Source organism: Herpailurus yagouaroundi, unplaced genomic scaffold, assembly GCF_014898765.1.
Source record: "Herpailurus yagouaroundi ecotype Mexico unplaced genomic scaffold, PumYag 100, whole genome shotgun sequence".
Lineage (NCBI taxonomy): Eukaryota > Metazoa > Chordata > Mammalia > Carnivora > Felidae > Herpailurus > Herpailurus yagouaroundi.
In genome coordinates this window covers 4,663,786-4,673,606 of record NW_024412391.1, presented here as the reverse complement: position 1 = coordinate 4,673,606, position 9,821 = coordinate 4,663,786, and the positions used below count along the sequence as shown (strand labels likewise).

General features: G+C 53.8%; 1 protein-coding gene across 1 annotated transcript in view; it reads right to left on the bottom strand.

Annotated features, from left to right (window-relative positions):
* Positions 1–3,259: 3,259 nt before the first annotated feature.
* NOBOX (NOBOX oogenesis homeobox) overlaps positions 3,260–9,821 on the bottom strand; it is a 13,918-nt gene continuing 7,356 nt past the window's right edge. Inside the window, 8 exon segments of the mRNA XM_040473055.1 lie at positions 3,260–4,271; positions 4,955–5,265; positions 5,590–5,812; positions 6,025–6,110; positions 6,390–6,553; positions 6,800–6,957; positions 7,557–8,126; positions 8,950–9,083. Of these exon segments, the coding sequence (XP_040328989.1) occupies positions 3,970–4,271; positions 4,955–5,265; positions 5,590–5,812; positions 6,025–6,110; positions 6,390–6,553; positions 6,800–6,957; positions 7,557–8,126; positions 8,950–9,083 (1,948 nt within the window). The 3' untranslated portion in view covers positions 3,260–3,969.

Sequence of the window (9,821 nt, the reverse complement as noted above, 5' to 3'; positions counted from 1 at the left end):
GCCTAATTCCATAGTTTTCTCCCCAGACACATCCACCCAGATAACCACAGGCAATTCGGCCTCAACATACACAACAGACCGGTTTCCCTGTCCCCAACTTTGCTCCGTGCCCATTACGTCCTTTCTCAGTTGACAGAATTTCTTAGTTACAAGGTCTTTTTCCTCTTCCTTTCCTCTTTGACTCCTTTGAACAAATTATCCATCACATCAACATTTATTCCAGCTCTTCAATATCTCTCCGATCGGACCCTCTTCTAACTTTACACCACCTACTCTCAGCTCTCATCTCTCACTTGGACGGATTCTGTAGTCTTGTCTGGTTTCCCTGCATCTCCTTTCTGAGCCCTCTAATCTCCTTCTCCATTTGTCTTTCTACATTTTTTTTAATGTTTATTTTTGAGACAGAGAGAGACAGAACATGAATAGGGGAGGGTCGGAGAGAGAGGGAGACACAGAATCTGAAACAGGCTCTAGGCTCTGAGCTGTCAGCACAGAGTCCAACACAGGGCTCGAACTCACGAACCATGAGATCATGACCTGAGACGAAGTTGGACACTTAACTGAGCCACCCAGCCCCCAGCCCCACCATTTGTCTTTCTAAAATACAATTCTTGGCAAGTCATGTTCATGAGTTGCAACTGCTGATGTCTCTAATCGTCCAAAGATTATAGCTCAAAGATCTTAGCTTTGGACTTTCCCCACTCTTCCCCACTCTTCCTCACCAGCCTCCTTTTCTACCACAGGCCCTCTACTGGCCGCTCCTACACACACCCACCCCCAGCCACTCTCAACTCCCTGATCATCCTTCCAGTCTCAGTGGCCTTACACTCACTATACCTTCTGCCTGACATTCCCTTTCCTGTCTTCTCTGCTTACCCAAATTCTACTCTTCCTTCACGAGTGATGCCTCGGACTCTGAAACTTTCTCAGCCCCCTCAGACATGGCTGCTCTCCCCTTGTGAATTTTCATCACACTTTGTCCACGGGCAGCCCTGCACCACACGGCCCTCCTGTATTGGAATGGTCCTTGTTGTTGTCACCCTCCCCAGCAAGAGTGCTGTATCTGAAGCTGGAAGGACTTTTTATTTATCTTTGTGTTCACCTGGGACTGGGGTGCCTGTAATTCCCCATTGGATGATGGAATGGATTTCTCTGTCTAGATTTCTCAGGACTTTATGAAAGAGAAGAGGGTATTTTTGAAAGAACTATATAAAATAAATTACAAGAACCCCTAAATCTCCCAGACTGTCCCTCTATTCTAAAACAACACCCCTTCCAGGTGAGTGAAGATGTTTCATTTCTAGGAACTCACTCTTCTTTCTTGTTTAATGTTTATTTTTGAGAGCGAGAAAGAGAGAGAGACACACACAGAATCCAAAGCAGGCTCCAGGCTCCGAGCTGTCAGTGCAGAGCCTGACACAGAGCTTGAACTCAACCCATGAGATCATGACCTGAGCCCAAGTCAGACGCTTAATCAACCGAGCCACCCCGGTGCCCCCAGACTGATTCTTAATTAATCAAGGACATTTAGGACTTGGAGTGGAATCACCCAAAGCAAAATTGTCTTTTGCAGCCTGTTTTTATGTGTTCCTTTTATGCAAATAATATTAAAATACACAAAAATAAATTATAGTGGACTATCTCAGAAATGTATAAGAAACTTGGCTAATAGGAAAAAACAGAATAGGACTCCAAGAGATGTCAGAGTGTTTTTAGACAAGTGTGGAGCCTGTAGGGAAGATTATACTCGTGGGCAGGAGGGGATGCTGAGTGAACCAGTTTCCTATAGTGAACCCACGATGGCTCTGGAGCCTGAACTGCCAGAAAGCTGAGCAGACAGCTGGAGGCATCTTCCTGGACGGTCTTTGAATTGTGAAGCTCTCACGGACACAGATGTCCTTAGCAAAGGGCTCCAGCCAGGGTTGCCAGATTTAGCAAATAAAAATACCAAACATCCAAATAGTGCAGGAAGCATACTTAAACTAAAAAATCATTTGTTGTTTATTTGCAGTTCAAATTTAACTGGGCATCTTATATTTTACCTGAGAAACCCAGCTGCAACCCAAGTGCCTTTAGTATCTTTGAACCTGGTATTCATGGCTCTAGGATGTTTTGAAGGAAGAATTAGCCTGGGCTTTCTGACTATAAACAACCAGAAGAATAGTGTCAGACGTAATGAAACTGGTGGTCGATTGCCATCTGGTGGACAATTTGTGATAGTGCAGGCTTAAATTGAAGGGCTAGGTCCTTTTCCAGAGTCTTCCTGGAAGGATTCTGCTCTGGCCCACTGCAAAGCCCTGAGGTCCTAGTGCTGACAGGGTGATGGCAAGAAGATGAGGGTGTGGTGGGGGGAGGAGAGGGAGGAGGGGTGCTGGGATGTGGTTTGCCCTGCCATCTAAGGAGACGAGTGGCCTGGCCGTGGCTCACCGGCACACAGGTTTTGCTCCTGCAATCCAGCCGAAACCAAAACAAAAGCTAGAGCTAATTGTAAGAAGACCAGCATCCTCCCAAATGAGGCTGGGTCAGACATTAAGTGGAACTATCAAAAATAAATTTACACAGGGGCGCCTGGGTGGCTCAGTCAGTTAAGTGTCTGACTTCGGCTCAGGTCATGATCTCACGATCATGACCTCACACAAGTTTGAGCCCCATGCCAGGCTCTGTGCTGACAGCTCAGAGCCTGCTTCCGATCCTCTGTCCCCCTCTCTCTCATTCCACTCTCCCTCTGCCCCTCCCCTGCTTGCTTTCTCTCCAAAACAAATTTTTTAATTTTATAAAAAAAATTTTTTTAAAGACCCAGCTATGTCTCATAACACAAGTCCTTTCCTCAGTATACATATTCTAATCTCTAAATTAAGGCTGTTGATGCCTGGTTGTCGCAGTCCTTGAGTGGCAGGAAGAGAGGACGGCTAGAAGAACAGAGCTACTCAACACCGTTGGTCTAGGAACCCGAACAGAGATGTGCACACACATGTTTTTGGGTAACCAAGAAGTTTCTCCATTTCCAAATATTTTGACTTTTCAGTGAAGACTCTGTAACTATTATGATGCAAATACGTGTAAGTTTTTGAAAAACAAAGTATTTTCCAATAATCAGAGCATTTGCAAGTCCCAAATAGCACCCACACACACACTCCCCAAATGCACTGATGTAGTTTGAATCAATGGCCCTCAAATCTTACCGACTTGGGCACAGTAGGGCCAGCAGATATGGGGTGCTAAATATATATATATATATGAGTATCTTCTTGGTGCTCCCACCTCTCATTCCTACTCCCTGTCCCAAAAGAAGAGCTGTAGAAAGATAAGTTCTGGTTCACAACACGGAGCCTTGACCTGAAATATCCTTGGGTGTCTCTTGTAATCCTATCCCTACCATGCCCAAATTCCAGAGAGACGCTGGTGCTCAAATTTGCTCAGGTTCAGTCCTGAGTTTGGGAATAAGAGTTAATGTCAGGAGTGAAAAACAGGCCCAAGATGCCTGATTTCCCCTCCAGCAGGAGATGGGCCCAGGAAAGATGCCAGGTTCCATGGGGTCATGCCCAATGGGGACCTCACTTGGGGCACTTGGGACTGCATCCCACAACCGGCCAGCTGAGTGGATGGTGGTGAAAGAAATGCAGCTCTTAGTGGGGAGACACAGAGCTGCGCAGAGAGGCCCAAGATGCACTAGTCTACCCCTTACAACAGACACGCGTTTGCCTGGCAAGGAAAGGAAACAACAGAAACGTACACAGCATTCAGAAATCATAGGGACCATCCCTTTCTCAGGGTGGTCACACAGACGTGTGGACAAGAGGGCGGGCCGGCCCTCATCCTTCTCCAATCAGGTCCAGCAAGGTGAGCCCACAGAGGGGAAACGTCCGATTTCCCCCGGGGTCAGGAGACTCTGCAGTCTGTCCTGACATCGCTGTCTCCTGGAGGGGGCACCAAGCCTCTCCTGCTCCTCCACACTGCTTGGCCCCACACTTAGGGGCCACAGCTGTCCTTCTCTTCCACTCGGAGCTCCTCGGCTGCGGGGGGCCCCTCCACACAGGGGGCAGGCTGCTCCTCGGGGGCCCTGCCGAGGAAGGGTCCCGTTTCGGGCCTGGCCCCTTCGGGCAGCCGGGTGACACCTGGGGAAGGCTGCCTGCTCAGGGCCGGAGCATAGGGGGCTGGGAGCAGATCAGGGAAGTAGCCGTCCCCTCCGGGGGGCTGCCCCAGGGCCTGCGGACAGAAGGGACCAGGGAAAGGCAGTTCTGGAAGGCAAGGGTCATTCCAGGGGACTGTACCTGCGGGGTCAAAGAGTGCAGGAAAGGTGAGAGAGGATTAAGCGTTTCCCCCACGGCTGGACATTCTCTGTGACAGACTCCCCACCCCCCTCCTCCTCCTCCTCCCACAGAAACCCAGCTTAGGAACCCGGTGCCAGTGTGGGTGAAGTCCTAGCACCAGGAGCTTCCTGCCCTCGGGCCGGGCACGCTCCTGCCTCTAAGTCCTGAGGTCTGGGAACATCGACACAGAGTGGGTCGTGGGCCAGGCTGAGCGCCCCCTCACGCAGGCAGCAGGGAGACTGGGAACAGACTCTTTCTTCCCCTTCTACTGGAATGTAGTCTTACGACGACGGTTGCGTCCAGATTTCAGAGGTCCGAGTGGCCCGTCTGAGTGCTCAGATCAGCTGTCAAGGATGTCCCTCATGCGGTTGCTAATCCTCCGCCAATCCCTCCCCGGGATGGGGATATTATTCCCATTTGAGAGCCAGGCAAACCGAGAGTCAGCAACGCTGGGAATGGCCGAGCCTGACTTCAGAACTCCCAGCTCCAAGGCTCTCGCTCTGCCCTGCGGCCTTTCGGGAAACTTAACCAGCACTTCGTAGAGACGACCGGGGGCAAGGAAAGTGGTCCACTTGCTGCCTCGGCCAGCCCTTCGGCTAAGTGAGGTGGTCCGCCCCTTGTCACTGTCCTCGGCCATGACTCACCTGCATTCCCAGCAGGTGGCTGAAGCACCATCTGCCCTGACGGAGGCGGCGGCCCTGGGAAGTAGCCCTGTGATGTCCCCGCACTGGGGCCATAGGGCGAGGTGAAGAGGGGGTCATCCGGCAGCAGAGGCTGCAGGGGGTGGGGCATGGGGAAGGGGAAGGGGTGCAGGTAGGAGAACTGGGGCTGAGGCTGTTGGTAGAGCTGGCTCTGTGGAGCCTGGGAGAATAGGAACGGTCCCGGCTGGGCGCTCTGTTGGTAATCCTGGGGCTCCAGCTCCTCCAAGTACGAGCAGGTGGATGGTGGGGTGACACTGTGGGGGACAAAGGAGTGGCTGGTGAGGCTCATGGGAGCCTCCTCGTTGTGACCACACAGTAGATGAGTCCCTTCCCATCTCCATGACCCCAGACTCGCTTCCTCCTTTCTCTTCCTGTTCTTGGCTTCTTGCCCTCATGCCTACACTGTTGCTATGATATTCTAGATCTTTCCCACTCTAAATCCACTTTCCGTTTAATCCTCATCACAAGCGTGATTCCTCGCTTCTCTCAGCTCACCCTTCCCCAACCAAGCTCTGTCTTTTCTCCTTCTATACCCCTCCCACAAGAACTCGGAGGACCACCCCCAGTAGGTTCCATACCTTGTCCCCCAGGAGCCATCTTTGTGGCCGCTGTCACTGCCTGGGGTATCCAGCAGCAGAGGCATCATTTGGGGGGTGGGGACAGGGCCAAGGGGAAAAGGAAGGTTGACTCTTCGAACTGGCGGAGGGCTGAAGAGCGGCGGGGTCACTGCTACCCTCTGAGTACTCTCACTCTGTTGGGTTGGGGCCAGAGTGTGCTCAGAGGCCAGCAGCATGGGAGGCTCTAGGAATCAAGGTCAGACGAGTTACAAGGGTAGGAGAAGGAGGAGGCAGATTTGGGGTGGGCCATGCCTAGTTCTCCTTGAGTGGGCCCCACTGGACCAAAACACTGGACAGCTTTGGCCCACTCTCATGTCTAGCCAGAAAGGACTTGGTCTTTGCCGTCTTTCCAGCTGCCATTTCCCTCACGTTACCCTCAGCGAGTATTCAGCTTACCTGCAAGAGAATCCAGAGGGGGTTCCTGAGGGAAGGTACCAGGCTCTGGGTCCATGGGCACAGCGGCTGGCAGCTCAGTTGCAGAGCTGGAGGCAGACAGAACGAAGACTGGAGCTCTAGTGTCTCTGCATTTAGACCAGGGCTCAGTGCAGGGCACAGGACACCAGATTCCCAAAAACTGCCTTCATACAAGACCCTGGCAACTTCCTGACCCTCCTCCATCCAAGGTCTCTCTAAATATCGGCCAACAGCTCCAGGCCTCACGGCCAGCTTTCCAATGCCATCTCCTAGACCCCAGGTGCCCAGCTTCTACCCCCTTCCTACCTCTACCTCCTGGGTGATCCGGGAAGAGGAGAGATCTGTACCTGCACTGACCGCTGGCCCCAGTAGGGGCAGGGTCTGCAGGGCTGTCCTTGTCCTCCTTGCCATTCAGCTTCTCCACTTTCCGCCACTTTGCCCTGCGATTCTGGAACCACACCTATAGGGGAGAGACCCTAGAAGTGTTCGAGGAGCACAGCAGAGACTCAGACTCAGGTTCTGACTGTCGCACAAGGAGCTACGGGACTTTAGGAGGTCGCTTTACCACCCTGCTTCAGAGGCCTTTCTCTGCAAGGTTGGTTTTATGAAAAGATTCATCTAGATAGCCGAGGTATCTTCCTCTTCTAAGCTGAGGCTGTGGCAATGTGGAAACAGGCGAGAACACAGCCAGATCGGAGACCTAACCTTGGCCCCTATGGGGTGAGGTCGAGCATCTGCCCTACTCCTTCAAGGGTACCAGTTGATGGTTTCTCCACCACCCTGATGCCAGTTGGCCAGCCCCCTTTACCATGATGCGTTGGGGGGTAACCCCTACAGTCTGGGCAATCTCCCGGCGCTTATCACTGTCTGGGTAGTGGTCTTCTTGGAAGATCCTTTCTAGCTCCTCCAGCTGGTCTGGAAGAAAAGAAACTTGCATGAGGACAAACAACAGGAGAAAGATGCCTTCCAAATGGGACCATTGTCCCCAACTCAAGGGTCTTCCCAGAGGCTTGCAACGAAGTTCCCCATTGGGCTGGGGCCTTCTGTCTCTCCTGGGATTTGTGGCAGGGAACTGTGTATTTACTTTCACTAATCTGTTCCCAATTTCACTTTTTTTTTTTTTTTTTCCTTTTTGAGAAAGGGAGAGGGCCCAAGTCAGTGAATGGGAGAGAAAGAGAAGTAGGGCTCACCCGGGGCTCATGTTTTACCCCAAGCGGGGCTCAAGCTCACCTGATGCGTGGCTTGACCTTACCAACTAGGAGATCATGACCTGAGCCTAAGCCAGATGCTTAATGACTGAAACGCCCAGGCGCCCCCCAATTTCACTTTCTGATGAGGCAACCCAATGTTCCCTTTGAGGGTCAGAGGTCGTGGCTCTGCCACAGGTGGAGAGAGGAATCAGGACAAGGGGATGTACAAAGTAACCACATTGCAATCTCCTGGAGCTACAATGTTCTGTGCTGAGCCCTCCTTTCCCTGCTCTCTTACATTTCCTCTCAACTTCGAGGACTTACCTGAGCGGTATAGGGTCCGGGTCTTTTTCCGAACTTGGCAGGTCACTTCCAGGGACCTCTTCTGATCGGTGTTTTGGCTGTTCTGAGCCAATGTGCTGAGGAGGTTAGCCAGATGGCAGGGCCCCCGGCCTGACCCACAAGGCACTGGGTTGTGCGCGGCACGGGCTGAGTGGGTGACACCAGGAGATGGTGTGGGGGCCAGACCCGCGGCACTGGGTAGTTTCTGCTTACTGGAGGCTGGAGGGTAGGACCTCTTCCCTGGCTTTGCCTCTTTCACTGGGAAGGAACAGCCTTCCCCAGGAGGCTGGGGTCCCGGTGGGGCCAGAGGCGTGTCTTTGTGGAGAGTCCCCGAACCAGATGGCTGGCCCCCTCTCCTGGTATCTGTCCCAGATGGTTCTCCAGGGGGGTCTGATGGTGGCTTCTCCCCGGGGACGATGCAGGAGGGGGGCAGTTCCTCACTTGGGGCATCCTGAGCGCAGGGGGCTGAACTCTGCCGCAGTTCCTTTTTTGGCCCAGCAGCCAGGGGCTTGTCTCCACCTTCCTGGCCTGTGGGGACCATCACCCACTGACCTTAGCACCGGGAGAAGGAAAAGCCTGGACTAAGGATGTGCGGCTTCCTGCTCTGCGGCCTGCGTCCCGTTTGGCCTCAACCTTTCACTTGTGCACTTGTCAGAGAGGGTAAAAATTCTAGGCTTGGCTGTTGTAGAGATCAAACTAGATAGCCCACTGCTTTGTAAAATGTGAGCAAATAGATGCACCTAGAAGGGGGCCTGAGCTCACACACACAGATGGTAGGAGGGCTATCCCGATTTGGGGGGCACTTACTTTCTGGGAATTGCCTTTTGTCCCCCACCCCACCCCCCACCCCAGACACCTGGAATGTGAGTTGAGGGACAGGCATCTGTTCAGGCATTGCTAAGGGACAAATGTTGAAGCTGGGGGTGAACTTGGAAGAGGAGGGAGAGACTGCTTCTAAGACTGGATCTCATTCCTGCTGCAGGAATGCTGCTGAAATTGGGGGCTCTCCAGAAGCCCAGGCAAGGACAGCCATCCTCACCATCCACAGATGTCACTCTGCCCCTGCCAACTCTCCCCAACCCTGTGTGCACCCTCCTGCTCGTCCCTGCAAAGCAGAGCCTCACTGTGGCCTTGGGCGCGGGCCACCCCTCCCTGCACAGGGAAGGAAGTGTGATCCAGCCACACCGGGTGTGCACCGAAAGCCCCCTTCCGCTCATCCTCCGAGCTCCTCTGTCTTGAGGCTGGGTCTCATTCACCAGGCACTTACCATGTCCCAGGCTCTGTGCTAAGCACTTTTCAAAGACTAGCACAGTGTGCACCTAATCCCTGTGAGGAAGGCACGGTTGATAGCTCATTCTAACAGATGAGGACATACAGATTACAAAGTTGAGTGATTTGCCCGAATAGTCCAGCAAAGAGCGCTTAGTCGTCATGCAGAGTCCTTCCTGGGGTCCCCAGAACCTCTCCAGTTCACCTTCCTCACAATCCCCAGATGCTTTATCATTCCCCCTAAATTGGAAAAATTTTAAGTAGATGCTGACTAGCGACTAAGAACTGCTGTTATTTTAATGAAAATTACGCAAGACAGACCATCTAAAGGAATGCGAATTTCTAACGACGTGTAAAGAAAGGTGGACCTTCGGGGGCGAAGGTGCTTTGTCAGGTTGTTTCCTAGGGTGCATCAGGCCCGTCTAGCAGAACGGGGCCCGGGGCTGGTGAGGAGTGTGCGCCGGCCAGCGTGGCGGGGAAGGGACAGGCTGGATGGTGGCCTCGGGAAGGAGGGACACGCTGGGTCGGGCTTCCCGCATTTTAGGCGAGCTTGGAGCCTAGCAAATCTGGTACGCGATAGGTGCTCAATAAACGAGACCTATCAGCGTGATGTAGCCCCGGTAGAAGAGGGGACGGGTGTCGGAACCTGGACACGAAGGGACCCGGGGCTCGGGCCCCGCGTGCAGAGAGATGGGAACCAGCAGGAGGGAGGGCGCACGGCGGGCCTCCCTCCCACCCCCAGCCCCGCGGCCCGGCGCCAGCCCCTCCCCTTCCCAAGCGCGCCCCACGCTCACCCCGCCGTTCAGGGCAGGGCTCCTGCGCCGGTTCCATGGCCCGAACTCGCGCCGCCGCGACTCACCGCGCTGCCCCCGCGCCGCCTAATGAAGCCTCGCGGGCGGGCAGGTGCGCGGGGTCCGCACGGGCCCCGGGGCGCCCGAGCCCGCGCCCCTCACCCCGCCGCCAGGGCGAGGCCCACCC